Genomic DNA, 21789 nt, shown 5'->3' with positions numbered 1-21789 from the left:
GCTTTGACAGGTTTTCAGTCCTTATTCATGAGCCATGGGGTTTAAGAAGTAACTGACCAGGCGTGCCGGCACTCAGATAATTAGCACATGCGCCAACATCACGGAAATGCAACATAAATATAAAAAATGTTTGGATTAACTGGATATATCCACAGAGAAAAATATATCCAGTTTATCTTTAAATACACATGGTGGTGATTTCTCCTCCCTAAGGGCGCGTTCACACGTTCCGCTAGCGTCGCGTTATGAACAGGGGGCGGAGTTTGGGGCGATCGCATATGCGTTTCCAGAGAAAGGCCCGAGCCCCGCCCACTATGCGCTAGCGTCGCGTTATGAACGCGACGATAGCGGAACGCGTGAACGCGCCCTAAAAGTCAGGGGCATTGAAAGGGTTACAACCCCAGGCAGGGGAGGTGGCAGAACACACAAATTGCAAAATCGTGAAATGTTTTGGATACTAACTTTAGACACTAGGATGCCCAAAGGCTTTAAAGGGAACCTACCACCACGATTCTACCGCTAAAGGTAGTATGTTGGGTAGGTAGAATCGTGCTGGTAGGTTCCCTTTAATAGTAAAACAGACGTTATGTATTCATATTGACATTTGTAGGGTTTTTACTCCGAATATTACCCACACAAAATGTCTATGCTTCTGTTTGCAGCTTATGTATGGAATTTTTGTTCACTTTGTGAATTTAACAATAATTATGCTAATTATCTTCTGTTATATAGCGCCGCCATATTCTGGACAGTATTCGTTTTGTATGAGATTTACAGTAGGTATTAGATTTATATGGGGTTTTTATCATTCGGATGTAAAGTTTATATCAATGAAGAAAAAGTCAAAATTGGTCGTTAAAGTCATCTGATATAAAGGCTAATATATTCGGGGAATGGATGTGAACTTGAGCTGCAAGAGTTAATGAGCTGTCACTGCGGCTGGTGAATTAATACAGAGATAAATGTGCCACCAGGTCCTGATCAACAGGCACATGTGGCTCTGTGTGCAGCCCCTCGCAGGGGTCCCCATGTGTAATCTGCAGGAGGGGGCTCCCAGCCTGATCAGGCAGATTACACTAATCTCATTTCTCATTCTCACTTGCAGATCTTGTGGAGCCAAATGTGTGCACCCCCTCCCCCCTGGGCTCGGGGTCTGGTGACATCATCGGTGACTAAGGTAATTCCATATCTCAGATCAAGGTAACACATAAAAAATCATCAAAATCAGGATGAGTCGTTGGGAGGAAACCAGGGAGAACTTCAGAGGCTTCAGCAGTTGTCTTTGAGGTCAACCACACAATGAGTCCCTAGAGAAGGTATTCTCCATGGAGGGGGCGAGATGGCCTCCAAGGCCGCTTTGTCTGTTCTCCAGAAGAAGGAAGCCACTGAGGAGGTGCCAGAGGCCCCTTCTGCGCTGCCAGTGATGGATTGGACCAGTCCAGGAAGTGTTCCTATTAGCCCTGACCATCCTGCCACTAGCTGGGGGACCCTTCATCATGGACACTAATGATAATTGGACCTTGTCATGAAGGAGGACAAACATCTCCATTCCCAAGAGGGGCAGATGTCCCGGTGAGATATGTTTTTGTAAAAGGTTGGACTCAATCACTGAATCAAAGTACTAAAGATATAAAAATGTTTCTATTCAGTGACTGCAAGCAAAGATGCTGAAAACAGTAAATAATTGGAGTACGAGGTATATAGGAAAGATGTAAAAAGTAACAACTTTCTGGTATTGTATCAGATTGTAATTGTAACTCTGCAGTGATGCTCCAGAGTTTAAGGGGTTGTTCAAAATGTAAACGTTATCCCCTGTCCACAGAGTTGGGGATAACATAATGATTGGTTTGAGTCTGTCGACGGGGACTCCCACACATATGAGAAAAGACATCCTAATAGCAGTAGGTTAAAGGGGTTGTACCAACTGTGCAATAGGATAGGGGATAACAAATGAATTGGTCAGCTGGAACCTCCTGATGATGAGAATGGAACCCCTAGCAATCTGGAGGATGGGGGTCCTGTTCTCACTAATGGGTAGAATAGACAAGCATGTGTCCTGACGCTGCATTCAATGGGAGTGACAGAAATTGCTGAACATAGCGCTCAGGTATCTTCCACTCACTGTTTATAAGGATGCTGGAGAATCCCCAGCGCTGTGCTCTGCAATAGCCAACATAGTATTGTTTGTGTTGCTGCTATTCCTAATGTTACCCCTGTTCTTTGGATTGCTGAGGGTCCCATTCTCTTGATCGCCAGTGGTACTATTCTGTGAATTGCCAGGACAATTTGGCAAAATCTTAAAACTCACTAATAAGCTTTTTGATTAGAAACACTCAAAGAGCAGGAGTAGCACACAAAAATAAAAAGTTGCCAATGATAAATGCCTCCCCTGCAGTCCTATGTAATAGCAGAAAGAGCAGGTTTTCACAGTGAGCTGCGCCAAACTCAGCTCTGCTACATCAGACAAACTCAGCTCTGCAGCATGTGCAGATCCTGCAGACAGATGAGGCTGTGCACACAATGCGAGCTGCAGTCTTTGTATGACAGTGCATGGAGGGGGGCGGCAGCGGTGCAGGAGGGGTCTGCATTAGGCCAGGCCTCTATAGGTGGAGCTGTCTGGGAGCAGCTGAGTTCAGTTAAAGCCTTGGTCAATGCAGGATCACAGGGAGATGTGAGAGTCTTGAAGGGATCTTCCATTGAGGGCTATGCTGCTCCTGTACAGGGAGGTGGGGTGCAGGTCCGGCTTCTGCTGCTTATGTCCCCAATTAACCCCTCTAATTGAGAACAAAGGACACAGGGGGAGCAGGGACTCCTTTACCCGTCTGCCCGCAGCCGCCCTTTGTATGACATCTCAGGAGTTGGAGACCTATAACGCCTGACGTGGTAACCCCACTGACTACCAAGGGCCGGAGCACATGGACTGTGGCTACTAGTCAGATCCCACCGACCCCTCGCCATCCATCGGATCAGGCGACAATTGGAAAGCTGGTGTTTTAACCCTTTAAATATTGGCGATTTCTTGGATTTTGGGACACCCTGGATGACCGTGAAGCTACAGAAGTCACAGGAAAATGGATGAGTATTTCATTGAGGTAAGTGCCGGGACACAACGTCCGGTCTTCAGGTGATGGGACGGCGGCTATTTCGCACATCTGGAGTCTACGTAATGTGGGTAATTACCGTCAACCCCCATTAGGGTTCAGAAACCTGCAAATCTATGGATTTTATGAAAAGTGAAATTATAATTGGTAAAAATTTACAGAAATTAGGATTTTTCTTCCCTTTTGTTTTGTAACTGTAGGAAATTGGGTGAATTGATGTTAAATTTGTTACATGGGGTTGAAGGTTATGTCTTAAGTTGGAGTTTTTGATCAGGTATCATGAGAGTGAGTTGATGAGGGGGCACTACCACACCCATCATCATCACAGGACACAGTAGAGGTCACTTCCCTTAGTTTGTGATGATGTTGAGTCTATAGAACTGCATTGCAGGACTCTGTCCGCCTGGACCGCATTATCTATATAACCTATGGGAAGAGAGGTTATGGGGTGGCGACTATAGCCGGATGGTGACCTCCATTTCCTGCAGAGTATTGGGGTTATGTCACAACTTCTATGGTTTGTAGATACACATGTCATAGTATTTGAAGGGAAACTCCACTAAACCAAAATCAATATCAGTCACTGCTTTAGGCTCCCGCTATATTGTCCCTTACCTAATTTCCTGTGTCAATGGGTGAGTAACGGCCCAATGAGTCATCCATGTCTCCGGCCAGGCAGGTTAGGACTGTGCTGCTACTTTTATGATGCTATGATGCTACTCTTCTTGTTTCTGTGAGTCACACAACTTTTTCTTTATGATATATATCGGGATTCCAATGACATGGGAGGCGTCGTATGTTACCAAAGAAGCGGAGGTCATTGGACCTCTGTGAAAGGCAATGGGATGTGATAAATAGGTAAAAGGCCTGCACCGTGAGTCGCGTGACTATTGTGGAGCTTTTGTGAGTTGAGGTTCTTCTTTAGGAGTAGATAAGAAATGTTGAGGCACCTGGTATTGCAGTTCAGCTCTGTTCCAGTGAATGAGGCTGAGATGCAATACCGTACACAACCTTTGGACAAGTGTGGCGCTAGATTCTCAGTTTTAGTCATCCCATGTGCTCTCTCCATCAGTGGTATATGAGTCAATACCCTCTAACCATGTGTCGGACCATACGAGGCACACCAAGCAGTGGGATAGCTTCAGGACGCATTCACATCTTACATTTCCGTTTCGTTTTTTAATGCCACGGGTCAGAACACGCATGAAACGCATGCGATCTGGAATGAGCAGCCTGTAAATAATGCAATACCTGGTGCTCATTCCTGAACGCATGTTTCAGTGGAAACGCATACGTGTTTTTACCAAGCCCTGACCCATTGCGTTTAAAAACCCTCAACTAAAACGCAATGTGTGAACACGGCTTAATGGTCCACTTGGCTATCGCCTGATGGCCAACTGAGCGATAAAGCAATTAAAACTTCCTAAGCCTTCGTGTGCCACCACCCCCCACATTTTGTGATGTGTGGATTCATCCATCGCTGTGATGACCTAAGCTTCTGCCTAGGTTCTTGAGAGAAGGTGACATCATCTCAGGTGTGGTGATGTCACTGCCAGTATCGGAATGGAGTCCCTGGGCCCATCGTCCCTCAACTCCTAGTAAAATGCATCCAGATTAGTTATTTTAGCCTTGTTATCTGTGCTCCAGTTTTGGGTTGAAGCTGTGGATCCTCTGTTGCTCTGGGGGGACCAGTCCCACACTGGCCATCGGTCACATTCAGGTGTCTCTTGGCCTCTGCTGTTATGCACTGTATGACCTAGTTGTTGTTATCGTATCTTCCATCATGACCCACATAGGTGGGGATATGGACACCAGGCTGGTGCAGGACCCTGTGGCACATTGGTTGATGGGTCTGGTGGGCATGAAGGTGCGTTGTCCTCGGCACAATGGCCGGTGCGGATGAATGTGCGCTGCTCCTCCTGCAGTGCAGTGTTGAGGATGCTGGTGCCTCATCTCCTCGCTCCTATCACTAGAGAAGGCGGCTTTGTTCTCTCGTCGTGCCTATTTGTTCCTCATTGCCCCCCTCCCCACTACCGTCTATCTGTCTTTATCCTCTTTTCACCTGGAAACGTGCGACGCTCCCTCCTGTAGGTGTCCGTTGTGTTTGGTGGTTCTGCGTGGCCGCTGTCTGGCTGTGCAGGGAATTAATTAATTCTGGCTCCTCGGATGCCCCCGTCATTCAGCTCCCGTCTAGATGAGCGATAACCGCTGTCATATTGTTCTCCGACGGAAAGTTTAAGCGTTTGATTCAGTAAGATCTATGGAAAACTCCGGATTGTCATTGACACAAAACCCGATGTATGGAAACAATTGTGTTGCTTTTCTGCGAAAGGTCTAAAGCGCGGCGCTGATTTATAGATTTCTTTTTCATGTGATTATCTAGATAAAACGTGAGAATGATGTCATGTAAGGCCGGCTTCACACACTCAGCCTGAGAAATACTGACCATCTGACGCTCATGAGCACCAGACTAAATGCTACATTGGTACCACAACTCCCAGCCATCTAGTCCTTAAAGGAAATCTACCACCAGGATGAAGGATTGTAAAACAAGCACACTTACATGCAGATGTGTGCCCCCTTTGCCAGGATCGGCTATTCTTTTAGATTCTTAAGCTCTAGTTTTTACGGAAAAAAAAGGTAAAAAAAATGCAAATGAGCCTACGGGGCTCCAGTTCCATAGATCTCAATGGAGCCTGGAGCCCCTCAGGCTTATTTACATAATTTTTTAAAAATGTTTTTGTAAAAACAAGATCATTAGAAGCTAAAATAAGAGCAGATGTTGGTAGAGGGGGGCACACACCAGAATGTAAGCGTGCTTGGTTTACAATCCTTCATCCTGGTGGTAGATTTCCTTTTTAATAGTCCTTCATGTTGTCTTGTATGCAAATCATTGTTAAAATGTGGAACTGTGTCTCATGGGGAGACGGTTACTCTCCGCATCATATGATATATAGTCCAGGGATAGTGCTAGCACTGAGCGTGCCGGGGCCCGCATAAGATTGCACATAAGTAACCCATGGGGGTGATAGAGGCTTTATAAAAAAAAATAACCATGAGCGGTCTGTTATGATAAACTAGGGAACAGGAGACTGTTTTTGTTTTTTTGCAAAGGGGCCTGTGTCGCCCAGTGGCCTGCTGATATCTGGAGGCGACCCTGTACTAGTCCTTGCACAGAAATCTATCTCTAAATGCAGTTGGCATCTTGCAGATCAAATATGGTGGCACATTACAGCAAATCCTGCCGTAAAGCGTCTCCATGCGCCACCAAATTATGTATGTGGACCCTTTCCTTTACAATGGTTCAACATTAGAGATGAGCGAGTATACTCGTCCGAGTATACTGCTGGGTGGAGTATTAGCATACTCGGACCGGCTCGTTACTCGGACGAGTATCTCGCCGGCTCGAGATCGAGCAGTAAATTAATAAAATAAATTGAATAAAAGTATTTTTATTGTAAAATAAAAAAAATATTCCAGATGTTTGCAGATGTTTTACTTGTAAGAACACATTGAAATAACACTATTCTTCACTTTGCAGGTGTTCGCGCGTGTCTCCCGCTAAGTTAGGAGATGTGCACGAACATCTGGAATGTGAAGAATAGTGTTCTTTCAATGTGTCCTGCACTTAAATGCTCCTGTGTTCACTGTTTTTAATGTTTTAATTCTATTCTTCACTTTGCAGCTGTGCGCGCGTATCACCGAACCTATCGGGAGACACGCGCGCACACCTGCAATGTGAAGAATAGAATTAAAACATTAAAAACAGTGAATACAGGAACATTTAAGTGCAGGACACATTGAAAGAACAATATTCTTCACATTCCAGATGTTCGTGCACATCTCCTAACTTAGCGGGAGACACGCGCGAACACCTGCAAAGTGAAGAATAGTGTTATTTCAATGTGTTCTTACAAGTAAAACATCTGCAAACATCTGGAAATTTTTTTTTCTGCACTGTTCTTTTACTGTTCAGTTTTATTAAAAAAATGCTCGGGTCTCCCATTGACTTCAATGGGGTTCGTTATTCGAGACGAGCACTCGAGCATCGGGAAAAGTTCATCTCGAATAACGAGCACCCGAGCATTTTAGTGCTCGCTCATCTCTATTCAACATCAAATAACTTTTTATATACAGCAATCCCATAGATATTTATAAGAAAAGTCCCAGAAAGTTTTCGCTTTTCAGATTGCCCAACGTTATCCAGCCTTAACTTTTGTGTTTAGATTACAAATCGTGATCTAATCCGGATGGATATGTTTTAGCTCTAGAAGTGCAGTTCTCCTAGCAACCTAACGGGGTCAAGTTTTAAGTGACATGTAGTCCTTATTATAGTTAAGAAGGAAGGAAACCATATTGTGCTACCCAATAGGTCAATGTCCGACCCTTTAGCAGGCCTTGCAACAACTTTTACTACACTTCTTGACCAAATAACTGGACAGGTTAGGCTTGTTAGGATGGCACTTGCACTGGGTCAGATCCGTTATGGTTTGTACAAGACCTGGTAGAGGCAGGAGATTTTTGAGGCCATTACCAGCGCTCTCGCTATGGCTGTCCACCGTCTTCTATGGTGTTCTTGATAGACTATAGATATGCTGCGTGAGAAAATCCAATATTGCACAGACATGGGGGTCTGTGGGTCATTGAACGCCGTGTCTATCTGTCCTAATAGTATTGTCGCTGCATTCATCTACAGCGATGTGGGACATTCTTATGGTGAGACCATTGTCTGTCGTAACAGCTGAGGCATGCAGTCACACATCAAGATCAATGATTCCAAGGTCCCTGTGATACTGGTAACAGCGGGGAGCTCATGCTGGGTAGCATTAGGAAGACTATTTACCAAAAGTTAAAAATGTACCCCCTCCCCCAACAAGATCTTGGTTCTTTACTGGAACCCATGGGGCATAAGGGTGCCCGATCCTGCCAAATATTACCGGATATGACAAATATTGGCTGAGAAGAGTCTGGATGTGGAGACTGCACACAGTCTAGGGGAAAATCCATCCGAAAATCTACAATTTGGCAATTTGTGACCCCCGTTCTTATGATCGGTTGGGGTCCTGTGGACACTGGTTAAAAATCAGATCTTAGGATAAATCCACGAAAACTGTCCTGAAAATTTGCCGGTTATTTTCCTTGTGCAGTCCCATTTTTCCAAGTCCGTGTAATCACTGGTGGATTTTCCATATGAAAATCTGCAGAAATATTTGTGAATTCACTTGATTAGTAATTGTCGGTATTGGCAGGGAGCGGTTGGGTACCTCTGCATACAATGGTGCCCGGCGCCCGCGGGGTTAATCCAGTAGCTGCTCATTAGAAGTTTATAGTCCCTGATTTAGCCAGTAATAATGACACAGATCTGGTCTGAAGAGACACAAATTCCGTCCCCCGGGGCAGTGCGGGGATTACAGTGAGCGGTGTGGATTGCATGTATTATTACAGGCGGCTATTCCTTCTGCTATTTCTGGTTGTCATTAGGTAATGCGCTGCCAATTATTTCAACCTGGTCTGTGAGCAAATATACAGCCGCATTCCTGGGGTGACCAGCTGCCGCCTCCTGACGCATGGAAAACCACTTCCAAGGATGGGAAAAAGAAAAATAGTTGTGACTCCTCTCCTCTAGAGCCTCCAATGATCTCTAAGTACATGATGTCAGTCTTGGATTTATGCCGTATGTATAGAGGACAGGTCTCATATAGGCTGAACATGGCGCACAAATATTTACACCATATACCATACAATAAATGATTGTACCGTACGGCATTGGTGGTCATAAAGTAGTGGCTAAAAATACTTAGATACAGTTGGCAACAATTTTGCTATCCATTAGTTCCTCCATTGCCACCCAGGGCACATATAATATACCATACCATACATTGTCTTTCAAGGGTTAAATCGCTCGAGTGTCCCGACTGCCATAGAGTTCACAATATATACCAATGTGAGGCCATAAGGTGAGTTTACCCACCAAAAACATCTCCCTCTTTTCACAGGATGATGGATCATTGTGGGTCCCAGATGTTAGACTACTTAGAGTAAGACTTAGAGTAACTAGTCTAACATCTGGGACCCCCAATGATCAAGAAATGGGGGCCAAAGTATTCCCATATGCATCAGGTGTGAATTTTCTCACGCATGGGATATCCCACCGGAGGATGACAATATAGTTTCAATGAACCGATGCTGTTAAATGCCAAATGTGTAGTGGAGCACTATGGCGGCTACCAGTCATTTGGTATTTAAGGGTTCATTGAAACCATATTGGTCATCTTCCGGTGACCTCTGCGGTGGGGATATCCCATGCATGGGAAAATTCTTTTGGCTCTATATATAAATAAGTCCTGGAATAATAGTCCCAGACGTCTTGGTCATTGTTGGATTACAAAAGTAGGATGTGCGATGCCCAGCTGTGCGGCGAGGGGAAGGGCTCTGTGACCGGAGATGTCATCCACATGTTGTATGTGAACATTTTCTAACAGATCTGAATCATCAGTTCTGCAGATATGGCTAAATATTTAAAGGATAACTCCACTAAATCCTCAAAATTCATGGAGGATAACGGCTGACCGCAGTATTTTACTTGGTATAATTCTCACGTTTCTACAGGAAGCCATGTTGTGAGGAATTGAGGGGTCATTATGCTTATAGATCAGTGTACTGATTGTTAGATGGAGGAATAAAGTTTTTTTGATGCAGAATTTTGATGACTTCAAAATCTCGAGCAGATGGGGGGAGGAGGAGGAGGAGGAGGAGGAGGAGGCACGATACACCCTCCGGTCAAAAAATGCAGGGCATTGCTGGATAGTTGTGGACAAGTTTTGAGGAACCTCTAGTGATGAGTCCTAGAGGTTAGTGCACAGAGCGTCAGGGCTGGGTCAAAGGTTAGTTTGGGGTCAGCATAGAAGTCTATAAGGGAGACTTTAGCACCAGTAGGTGTTGTGCAGATGGTTGTACTGAGATGAAGATCAGCTTACTGCACATTGTTGACCAACAAGGATTTGCTTTTGAAGTGAACTGAGGGGCTAGTTTTGGGGCCACTAAATAGCATCCACTTTAAAAGGAACCTACCACCACGAATCTACCTATAAAGGTAGATCGGGTGGTAGGTGGATGTAAGGGACGTGAGGAGAGCTCTTTTTAGAGCTAATCCTCACGTCCCCGCTAACTTTTGGGAAACTTTATTAACCTAATATGTAAATTTAGTTATGCGGCTACTGGGGCGTGGAGTAGCCGGCACGAGGCTACACAGCGCAGCTACTCCACGCCCCAGTAGCCACATTACTCCTCCTACCCTGTTGTGTCCGGCGCGCAGCTCCTCGTAGCTGCGCGCCCTCGTCTGACAAGCCAGCTACTGCGCATCCGCAGTAGCTCCGGCCTCGGAGCTGGGACTGCTCAGCCGGCATGCGCAGAACGCCATCATATCGGACGAGGGCGCGCAGCTACGAGGAGCTGCGCGCCGGACACAACAGGGTAGGAGGAGTAATGTGGCTACTGGGGCGTGGAGTAGCTGCGCTGTGTAGCCTCGTGCCGGCTACTCCACGCCCCAGTAGCCGCATAACTAAATTTACATATTAGGTTAATAAAGTTTCCCAAAAGTTAGCGGGGACGTGAGGATTAGCTCTAAAAAGAGCTCTCCTCACGTCCCTTACATCCACCTACCACCCGATCTACCTTTATAGGTAGATTCGTGGTGGTAGGTTCTCTTTAAGGTGCAGGGGTTGTTTTTGGGAGGAGGACACTAGCCCACCTGTTGTGAGAGACAGATCATCTGTCATAAGGCAAGGTAGTCCATCTTATAAAGGCCAAAGACAACAGCGATCTCCGACTGTTTAGTAAAGTAATGGCGTATCATGGTGAAGGAAGACGCCCCTAAAAGTCACCAACATTGCAGGATGTACGTTGGCGCTGAATAAGCTGCAACAGGCAACATGTCACAAAAGGCAGTGATGTTGTGATTCTTCTGAAAATATCACCTAACTGAGAAGTGTAACCATGAAGTGTGTTACCTCTTTGTAATTAAAGTTCTCCAGAGCCCTGAGGGTGTGTTCATACGTAGAATTTTTGGATGCATTTTTTTGAACCCATGTGTTTTGCAGGTTAGGGTGATGCCACACATGGCGTTTTGAACCCGTTTTTGGTCCATTTTTAAGCACTCCATTAAAAAAAAACGCATGTGTATTTGACCATCGTTAAAATAATTGGTAAAACCTGTCAAAAGCGCATTCGTTTTCTAATGGACTGCTTAAAAACGGACCAAAAATGGGCTCAAAACGCCATTACCGTGCATTTGTCTGGTATTAAAGCTTTTTTTTTTTTTTTTTTTGCTGGAAGTGTAAGCAGCTGTCATAATGTTAACACGGCTGTTTACACTTCCAGCATTATTGAAAACATGTAAAATCACATGTGTTTAAAAAGCTTCCAAAAAACGCCACGTGTTAACGCACCTTGAGATGTGAACCACTCCAAAACCAAAAGGTCCCATAGTTAAAGGCGGTCACCAAACCAATGTTATTTGAGGTGACAGTAAATTATTGCACCATCCTGCAACTTTGTCACTTTAGTCAAACAGCCACAAAAGCCTTAAAGAGACTTTTAATTGAGAGGATTCATTAATCTTCTTCTCCAAATTATGATTTTTTTTTTTTTTTTTTGCCAAAGACCGAAAAATATGCAACTAAAATTAGTTAAATTGTGCAAATGAATAGGTACAACATCACTTGGTGTGACTAACCCCTTAAGCACTATACGTTGTTAACTCCTTATAGCCCATTTCATGTGAAAAATCTCCCTCCTCCACACCCATTACCACCTGTCACCCAGTCTGCATAATGCATCATTGGTTTCCTAGGAGTATATTCACACGTGGTAGGTTTGCTGCATACATTAGAGCTCCGGCATTAAGCACATGGCTCTGTTAAACCCATTTATATGCATGTAACAGCTGCAGATATTGCTGCATCAAATCCACTGTGTGCACTTATCCTTACAGTGCATTTGCCTGGTGCAGTAAGAGTTAAAGAAATGCCACTGTCTTCCTTCCCACAAGGCTCTACCTTCTCCACTGTTCCAGACCTTCCTGGGAATATTCCCCCCATTTTCCAATCTCTGCTCCCCTCCCCCCAGGCTTTCTCTTCCATTAGCAGATTCCTGCCATCCACCTCATATTTTATTCATCCTGTGTTTTGGTACGATGTTAGCGACCATGTAATGTGCCTGGTTCTGTTATCTTGGTCTCTTCCACCATTATCGGGGCGAGATAACTCACCAGTGACCGACCTTTGCAGACCTCCGGGTCATCTCCATTATTTCCGAGAATTCTCATTGTCTTCCTGTGTCACTGTTGGGGTGCGTTCACACACACACGAGTTTTCCTCCGCAAATTTTATTTTATTTGTTTTGCAAAACCTGCATCTACTAAGTGTAAGATTTTTCCATATTTTCCAAAAAACACCCTATGGAATTAGAAAGCATGAAATCTGAGGTGCAGCTTTCTCTAATGAATTTACGAGCTGCAGCATGTGAATGAGATTTGTTATAATCTTCTCTTCTACTTCCCTGGAATACACATAATGGGGCACATTTACTTACCCGTCACGTACCCCGAGTTGCGTTGTCCGACATGGATTTGGAGCTGCTACGATTCAATAAGATACTGCCCCCGATATCCTGCATGTGTCGCTTCCCCGCTCTGGTCCCCGGAGTTCACCTTCTTCTTCCTGGTGCATTGTCCGTGTATAATGCGCTGTGCGGGGAGTCACTAAGATCCTGCACCCGATATCCTGCATGTGTCGCTTCCCCGCTCAGGTCCCCGGAGTTCACCTTCTTCTTCCTGGTGCATGTAAGTGCATTGTCCATGTATAATGCGCTGTACGGGGAGTCACTAAGATCCTGCGCCCGATATCCTGCATGTGTCGCTTCCCCGCTCAGGTCCCCGGAGTTCACCTTCTTCTCCCCGATGCATGTAAGTGCATTGTCCTCGTATAATGTGCTGTGCGGGGAGTCACTAAGATCGTGCAGCCGATATCCTGCATGTGTCACTTCCCCGCTCAGGTCCCCGGAGTTCACCTTCTTCCTGGTGCATGTAAGTGCATTGTCCGTGTATAATGCGCTGTGCGGGGAGTCACTAAGATCGTGCAGCCGATATCCTGCATGTGTCACTTCCCCGCTCAGGTCCCCGGAGTTCACCTTCTTCTTCCTGGTGCATGTAAGTGCATTGTCCGTGTATAATGCGCTGTGCGGGGGGACACTAAGATCCTGCGCCCGATATCCTGCATGTGTCGCTTCCCCGCTCAGGTCCCAGGAGTTCACCTTCTTCTTCCTGGTGCATGTAAGTGCATTGTCCGTGTATAATGTGCTGTGCAGGGAGTCACTAAGATCCTGCGCCCGATATCCTGCATGTGTCGCTTCACAAAATTGAGACTTGTGTTTTAGGAAAAGGGTGTCACGTGAGCCTCCCAAAATTTCAAGTGCTCTTTATGTACTGTAATCCTGTAGAAACACTTCTCAAAGCTGGTAAATATGATTACATTACTAAATCTTGTGAAAACCTCTATAACCAGGGTTATTTCTGCAGTATATTTGTCCTCTATGATGGCAGCCAATTACAGCACAGCTTTCATAACTGCAGAGGAGCTTAGGAAATGAAAGAGGAGCTCTAATTGGTTGCTATGGGCAACAAGGACAGTCTTGCTTTTATACAGATGTGATAAATGAGGCCTGTATTGTTTAGGCCTTCGGGGGGGTTGAAGATGGTGATTGTAGTTTGGTAACATAAAGAATGGCCAATATTCCTCTCCTATCCTGACTGCAGTCACTGTTTATTACCACACACATTAGTCAGTCAGGAGTCATAGAAAGCTGGGGCAGCCATTGTGGAATTTGTGATACAAACTATATTTGTAGTAGGCCCTGTCACAGATGAGCCGAAGTGTGAGTATACAAATTAGTCATTCAGGAACCTGGGAAAGCTGGGTGACCCTTGTATTGAAACATGAATACATTTGCAATTTAATCCACCCAGCATCATTAACCATTCATTGGGTGGTCCACTTATAATAACGGTCATATTTATCATCCGCTTTCCTAAAGGGCTAAATAATAATTTAAAAAAAAAAATTGACAAGGATTTGAGAACTTTTATGTCTTATTTTCACCCCCTCCGGCTTCCAGTATCTACAATATTTGCCACCCTTTCAGTTTCCTTAAACACCCGTCCTGATAGGAAGGCAATGTCTGGCGCTCATGGGTTACTCAGGCGCTTCACCCATGATTCTGGGTTTAACCCCCTGAGTGCTGGCTGACATATGACAGGAATGCAGACGGAGGAACAGCAGGAGGGGCTATTGCTGAGTCAGTGGAAGGAAATGTAATGGGAGGGGGGTTATTACTTATTAAGACATCAGTGGGGTCAGGACACAGGGGAGACATATGTACATGATCCATCAGTCCCTCGCTTAGTACGGGAAGCAGTTCATGTTTAAAGGCGGAATTGTTGACATCCTGAATTCTTTCATGTTGCAAAAGGACATGAAATCTGGTATTTCCAAACACATCGACAAGAAGTCACGGCCTGGAATGTATACATCCGGGTGGCTGCAACGCTATCGCAATCTATGGAGACCCAAAATGTGTCATTAAAAGGGTCACCATCAGCAATTTTGGAAATAAAATCTGCCCAGCGTGTAATTAGTATTAGTGTCATTCACTTAAAGGGTCTTTCCTGAATTTTACACAATGGTGAGAGAGCCTGCACATTTCTGTAAAATAATTTTTTGTGTCTTGAAGTAGTTCATACTTGGGATGTATTTGGGATGTTCTTATTAGATGCAGAACAATGGCTTCTACACTTGGGCAGATCGGTAAGACGAGCCAATGCTCCACCTCATGTTGCCCATGACCAGCGCTCTGTTATCAAGTTCTGAAGAAAACTTTCTTGTCTCCTTGTGGCTCGCAGGTGGCCATTTAACTTTTGATCTTTTGATTTGCATTGCACAAATAACATTGTGCAAAACTTTTTTTTTTTTAAATAATAAACAAGACAAATACCAAAAACTCCTGAAAGTCGTATTGCACATGATTTATGTCCCCTCTGTGACTACAGCAAGTTGCAACCGGTGACCATCATTCTGACAGTGTTGAAATTTGTGCAATTGATGAAGTCGCGGTGCAGCTTCTGAGTATGTGGGATATTTGAGGAGCATTTGCCAGATATTCGGTCACGCTTCTAGAGTCCACGTATCATGAAGTCTTCTCCACCGCGACTAAAACGATTCTCGCAGTTCATCCAAGGAAGAAATTATTTGCCTGATAGACCGAGCCAAAGTCATCGCCGAGTCCATAAAGTGATTCATTGTCTGCGTCATAAACACAATAAAGCAGCGTGATGCCCTCGCCACGCGGGTATAAGTATCACCAGCTGAATGTCCCCCATTGTCTCCAGAGCCCCCGGTCATTCTTACTGGAGGGATAAAATAATACTGACGCAATCATTTATATAGTGGTCACATTATTACATTTAAAGGGACACCACATCTTTCTGGCAATAATGTTCTGATCATTACATGTATAAAAAGTTCTAACCCCAACTCCTGCAGTCCACAGGTCGGTTTATAATAAGAGTTAATGGTGGACTACACCCAACAGCAACATTGTATTTTGTTGTAGGTAGGATGACGGTTTGTCAGATCTGGGTTCTCAGAGATGTATTTGGAAATTGGAGAATGCTATAATACATAATTATCACTTAGGACCCGGCTTTGAAGGCTAAGAGGGGTTCCCAAGGTTCATCTACTTCTGAAGACACAAATATAATTGGCACATTGTAGGTGGGGGGGCCCAGTTTAAAATCCTGTGGAATGACCCAGGAGATTAGTGCCATGACTTTTGATTTGAGGATGGATATGGATGATTTAGGATTGTGGGATAGATATGGTGATGGCTTTGGAACACTTAAATCATCTGTACCTACCACAAAATGTTATATCGGTGATGATCGGTAAGATGAGATGATGGCTAATAGATGAGGATGATATTGGTTGATGCTTTGCAATGTACGTATTGGCAATCAATAATGGTGAGATTATGCTTGATTATTATGATGAGGTTAGGGGCAATATGCTGAATGCCAATGGTCATGATGGAATTATAGACTCCTAAACGTGATGGATATTTTTTTGGCTGTAAATTTTAAGGTAATTTTGGCCAAAAGATTGTAACGATCTTCAGACTGATGGGCAGTGGTGTCCACCAGGATGGGACCTAGTGGTGTATGATAAGGTACATAACCTTGCACCCCTATAATCAGTGTAGCTGACCTGTGTCTTTGTGGCTTCTGTAGACCGGATACTGTAGTTCAGCAGTGTCTTTATCTCACTCACAGAACACCTAAAACAGAAAATTAAATTAACTTGGTCCCTTAAAGGACACCTGTCATCAGGTCTGTGTCACTAGTCCTGTCACAAGGATCCCATCCCAGCCTTTATCTAGTTATTTCATACATTATTCATTGTAAAATCATCTATTCCTTATCATGTAAATGAGGCTGGTCACATGGTCAGAGGCAGTGATGTCACCCCTGTTCCCCCTCCCCTCTCCTCCCCCTGCTCATGTCTGTGTGTAATGTATAGTAAAGCATTGCTAGTGTGTGTGCTGCATCTGCTGACATGCTGCATCCTCCTAATACACAGAGACACAGACATCAGCTACACAAGTACCTGACATGTTCTGCTATAACATGGCTGCCTGGAGCTGCTGTATCTCTCCTATACACACACACATGCACACACAGGCTGCAGGGGGCGTGGCCACCAGCACCAGGAAGCACATCATTATACAGCCCCACATCATTATACAGGCTGTCAGTCATGCACTGGGGGCGTGGCTGTGCCTCCCACTCATGAATAAGGTGGACAGCTTGAATATGCTAATGCTTCATTGGACATTTCACAGGTCATTTGCATACAGCTTTAGGACCTCATTGCTTAGGGTTACAGGCATGTAGAGGGACAATGAAGGGATAGAGGCAATGCTCTCTAATGGCAGTTTATGAAAATATATTTAGTTTAGGGGATTATTTTGCATGACGGGTTCTCTTTAAGAGCAGCAGCAGACAGTATTGTTCTAGCTACACAAACTCCACCACCACATACAATGGAAGCTGGAGCCTAGCACACGGACGTCTGACATTTATAGTAAATGTGGGATCCGTGATTGGTCATGGACGAGGATGGGGGCGCTATTCATTATCCTTTGAGATACACTGCATCACAGTTGTAAAGGTCTGCAACTCTCTAATTTACCCATGTACAAAATGTTTTTGTTTTTTTTCCTTTTTACGTAAAATCTTTAATTTTTAAAGTTCTAATACTTCTCACAGCTGAGAATTTACTTTAGATGTATCTATTCTGAGAAATCCTTTACAATCACCATGTGCTAGTGACCAGTGAAGGTTACGTGGACCGTTACCCTATAGATGATGGATGACCAGCCTCCTGTTTACAAGACATCTGCTGTTCTGTGTGTGTATATGGCTCCAGTGTACACTATCCTGGGATGGTTCTGGACTGCAGACACTGAATTCATGTGTAATTCCCATCTTTTAGCACTTGAAGGTTGTCAAGAGGGAGAAGTCAAAACAATGTCCTGACTACACACAGGATTTGTTTGTAGTCTGTTACCATGGAGACCTATACTTTTACTTAGGCTACATGTGGACAGAATGCAAGATTCTTTGTACGCGTTCAGCAATTTTTCTTCCAGAACCAGAGATGTATTGGGATGGAACATAACTTGGTTTGGGACAAAAACCTTTTTACTTTTGGCAAAAATGCAACTTTAGAGAATTTTAATGAATCTCGGGTGCTCCTGTTACATCATGGCTCACATTTGGTGGTCCACCGGATTAAAAGTATGTACGTCTTGTCTTTCACTGGCCTCTTCCTCCTGCCTCAGAGCCCGTGACGACATCAGGCTCATGGCGCTTTCCGCGCATGCACATTCTACTTGACTGGTGCAGCAGGAGTGTAGTATAATGCGCATGCATGATAAGTGTCGAGTGACGTCACTCACTCTCGGAGGCAGGAAGCCAGTAAAAGATGAGGCTTATGTAATTGGCGCCGACTGTGAACTATTCATTTTAAAATTGTCTAAAGTTGATTTTTTTTTTGTTTTTTGCCAAAAGTAAAGGACTTTTGTGCCTAAGCAAGATCTGTTCTGGAATCGTCAGCACAGAGCCCAGGCAATCATTGTACGTCAGGGACTTCTCCACCCATAGATATATCTATCTCTTTGGTTATGGAAAAATGGCTGAATGTGTCACCTATAGTTTATAAGGGGCCTATTCCTCCCCTGCCCCCTAATATACCTCCCACTAGTTCCTCCAGGTCTGTCCATGTACCTGCCTGCAGCATCTAGTGGGTACCAGCTCCCCCCCTGCTGTGTACATGACAGGACTATTTACGGAGGGTCCCCCAGCTGCCGGCTGCACAGTTTCTTCTTGATTAGACTCTTCCTCCTTGGGGCTCAGCTTCTTCCTGTAGATCCGACAGTCCATTAATAAGAAGTGGAATAAGTGCAGCATCTGTCAGAGATGAGGGGGGCGCACAGGAATGTAAAATCACAGGGGCTAAGCAGATAGCTATGATTTCCCCCGCCACCCCCCTCCACTCCCAGTGCACCTAGCAGGGGATGCTAGATCTGTCAGCTAATGGGGGGGGAGGGATGGGTTATAAATTGTGAACACAGATCTGCCAGATATTCTTTGTCTTTGTGGTTGCATATAAATAGACAATTTCAGCATGGAGGAAACCAAATGATAGAGGCCTTGTCGGCAGAACAGCTCTGTTCTCTGTGCAGTGGCCAAGCTGGGTTACTGCAGCTCCTATGCATTGCAAGGCCTATGACCAGGCTGATTGGAGTTTGATTCTTGTACGATGCCACCTTCCATCCAGGTCTATAGGAGCACTGAAAGTTTGAGTCTATACGAGATATTTTTGGTGCATCCATACCACGTCTGAGCTCAAAACTCAAAAAGCAGGAATAAGGACCACCACTTCTGAGAATGTGGGTCCAAGAAGTGAAACCCCAATCTATCATGTATTTGGGGCCCATGGTAACCCAAAACACCCACCAATCTTTATACTGAGAAGTACCTTCACTCATTCACTCCTCCTACATTTGGTCCGGCTCTTAATACACATGTATACAAGAGCCATTTTAGGACTTTTGAAGGTCCTCCAAAGGTCCTGAAATCATAGATTTGATAAGATGCATACTCTAGGAAGGCAGAAAGGATCCATCATACATAGGTTTTTTTTTCACATCATCTTTATTTGATTTTTTTTGATAATTATAAACATTTTAAATTCTGCATAGCCTTTCATAGGGCAGCATAATCCTATTAATGCACATATACAGCTTTGCCTAACAAAAAACAAAAAACTGTGAACATAATTGGCCAATTTTCAACACACCTTTTCTAACCCCCTCCCTCCCTGAGATGCAACTGGGTTATCATCTTTTAGTCTATAGGTCCTGAAATCATAGATTTGATATGATATGAGGCAGAAAGGATGCATCATAATTGGAAAGTAAATATTTGATGGTCTTAATCTGCCTGTGTATCCTATGGACCATCAGTGATTCTACAATGATGACTTATCCTGTGGCAGCCCCTTGATTCTACGGATCAGTGGAGGACCCCGAGGTTGGACCCTCAACATTCATTTCGTATCCTAAGAATATTCCAAACCGTAAATACCAGGCTATAGACTTCTGTGCAATCACATTGACCTTGGACTAAAGAAGATGCCGGCTGATGACTGATAGAGCAGCAGCATTTTTATATTTTATTCTGTTCCCTTCTAATGGTCCATTCTTTTTTTATACAAGCTCTTATACCTCTTGTGTCACCCCTTCATCCTCCAGACTGTAAGCTCCTGCCAGCAGGACCCTCACTCCTATTGTTCCATGTGTTTATACTCTGTAATGTTGTATTTGATTTGTATGTACCCCCTTAGCACTTTACAAATCATAGGGGACATTCTTCAATCATAGATTTATACCATTGCAAAGGCTTTTTTTTTTTTACCTTTTTAAAACCAGTTACTTTTGATATAAACTTGTAACACTTGTTGTTTACTGTTTTCTTAAATTGTAGCAAGAATCGCTGCGGAATGATACAATGTAGCAACTGCCCCAGTTTTATTTCATGTGGACGATGTCATTAAAAGTCCTTTGTGCATCGGACCATATATTCCCATGTCGTCTATTTTAGGATTACGGTGACATGCGGACCCTTTGATAGTTCTATGATTTGCTGTGATGGTGCAGGTCACACTAGCGCAGTCATTTCTAGCTGTCACCATCATGTCCTATCTGATCTTCTGTGTGACGGCGCTTCTCAGGGGTATTCATCCAAAGGTTATATTCCAGCCATAACACTTCTTTTTAATACCTGTACACCCAGATGTGTACGGCTGCTATGGGGGGCCATTCCATGTGCCCTGATAGAATATATTGTAGGGTTAGGAGGCAGTGGAAAGGGCCTACAATACGTCCTATCTGTGTAACCTATAATCTATTCCTGCCATTGTGCCAGTCATGTAACTTAAGCCTTAGGGACCCATAATGTCTCTTCCCCATACAGTGATACAAGTACTATGAACAATACAGTATAACTGGGGGTCTGGTAAAGATTTTGCATTGGTACTCGGCAGCTTTAAGTTACCCCTCTGCTGGGCACAGGGGGTTAAATGTGTGGTAAATGACATATGGTCCTCTAAATAATTTAAGTGCAGTGTCTGCAGTAAAATCTCTTATGCCTCAGATCCTGAGCGAGCCGAGTATTCATCCCAAGCTTTACTTCTTCTGCACTGCTGGTTCTGTGTGTCAGTGATAGGCTGTCATCCTGTCAGTCCATCCCCAGAGGTGACAGTCCTAGAGCCCCTTGTCCTGAGAAGATTATCCCAGAGATGGCACTGCATAGTGACACATCTATTTGGGCAGACAAGCTCCTCATAGATCATCTTCCATCATCCCCATTGTCGGTCCTGCTGCGGCTGTAGTGGTAGAGGTGACATAAGATTTTAAGATATTGGATGGTTCCCTGTATAGGAAGTAACTCACTGTAATATAGTTACCCACATATGTGATTTTAATATACTGATACTGTAGTATTATAGTAGTTATATTCCTGTACATAGGGGGCAGTATTATAGTAGTTATATTCCTGTACATGGGGGGCAGTATTATAGTAGTTATATTCTTGTACATAGGGGGCAGTATTATAGTAGTTATATTCTTGTACATAGGGGGCAGTATTATAGTAGTTATATTCTTGTACATAGGGGGCAGTATTATATTAGTTATATTCTTGTACATAGGGGGGCAGTATTATAGCAGTTATATTCTTGTACATAGGGGGCAGTATTATAGTAGTTATATTCTTGTACATAGGGGGCAGTATTATAGTAGTTATATTCTTGTACATAGGGGGCAGTATTATATTAGTTATATTCTTGTACATAGGGGGGCAGTATTATAGTAGTTATATTCTTGTACATAGGGGGCAGTATTATAGTAGTTATATTCTTGTACATAGGGGGGCAGTATTATAGTAGTTCTATTCTTGTACATAGGAGGCAGTATTATAGTAGTTATATTCCTGTACATAGGGGGCAGTATTATA

At 44.1% G+C, this 21789-nt stretch overlaps 1 protein-coding gene across 1 annotated transcript in view; it reads left to right on the top strand.

The window, feature by feature from the left end:
- The first annotated feature begins 2622 nt into the window (after positions 1-2622).
- The window catches only part of LOC140075888 (unconventional myosin-X-like), a 72706-nt gene continuing 53539 nt past the window's right edge, over positions 2623-21789 (top strand). Inside the window, exon 1 of the mRNA XM_072122285.1 lies at positions 2623-3092. Coding sequence (XP_071978386.1) covers positions 3072-3092 — 21 coding nt within the window. The 5' untranslated portion in view covers positions 2623-3071. The remainder of the gene's footprint in view (positions 3093-21789) is intronic.

Source organism: Engystomops pustulosus, chromosome 8 (genome assembly GCF_040894005.1).
Source record: "Engystomops pustulosus chromosome 8, aEngPut4.maternal, whole genome shotgun sequence".
Classification (NCBI taxonomy): Eukaryota; Metazoa; Chordata; class Amphibia; order Anura; family Leptodactylidae; genus Engystomops; species Engystomops pustulosus.
Note: the sequence above shows the minus strand (reverse complement) of the source record. Positions and strands in the feature narration are given on the sequence as shown.